At 50.9% G+C, this 346-nt stretch overlaps 1 protein-coding gene across 1 annotated transcript in view; it reads right to left on the bottom strand.

Annotated features, from left to right (window-relative positions):
* The window catches only part of ano2b (anoctamin 2b), a 21,645-nt gene that overhangs the window by 1,659 nt on the left and 19,640 nt on the right, over positions 1-346 (bottom strand). Inside the window, exon 22 of the mRNA XM_017034166.2 lies at positions 86-191. Within this exon, the coding sequence (XP_016889655.1) occupies positions 86-191 (106 nt within the window). The remainder of the gene's footprint in view (positions 1-85; positions 192-346) is intronic.

The raw sequence follows: 346 nt of genomic DNA, 5'->3' as shown, positions 1-346 counted from the left end.
CACCTCCTGGTGAACACCTCCTGGTGAACACCTCCTTCTGTTTCTCACTGTTGCTTCATCAGCTGTAAATTAAAATAGCTGGTACCTGGAACAGGATGACGAAGGCCAGTCTTGCAGCCAGGACACACCAGTACTGTTTGGAGAACTGGTACGGGTCTGTAGACCACGGCGGCTCCCTGTAGTCTTTGTACCTGCAGAGAAAGAAAAACAAACAAAAGAAATGACCGTCAGCCTTAAACTGCTCAACTCAGAGGGGGAGGTGGGGGGTTCCTCTCCAGCTGAAACAGATTAAAGTCCTGATTCTGGTCTGAACCTCTGACACCTCCACAGACACCAGAGCACGGGG

This window comes from Cynoglossus semilaevis, chromosome 8, assembly GCF_000523025.1.
Source record: "Cynoglossus semilaevis isolate Cse_v1.0 chromosome 8, Cse_v1.0, whole genome shotgun sequence".
Lineage (NCBI taxonomy): Eukaryota > Metazoa > Chordata > Actinopteri > Pleuronectiformes > Cynoglossidae > Cynoglossus > Cynoglossus semilaevis.
Note: the sequence above shows the minus strand (reverse complement) of the source record. Positions and strands in the feature narration are given on the sequence as shown.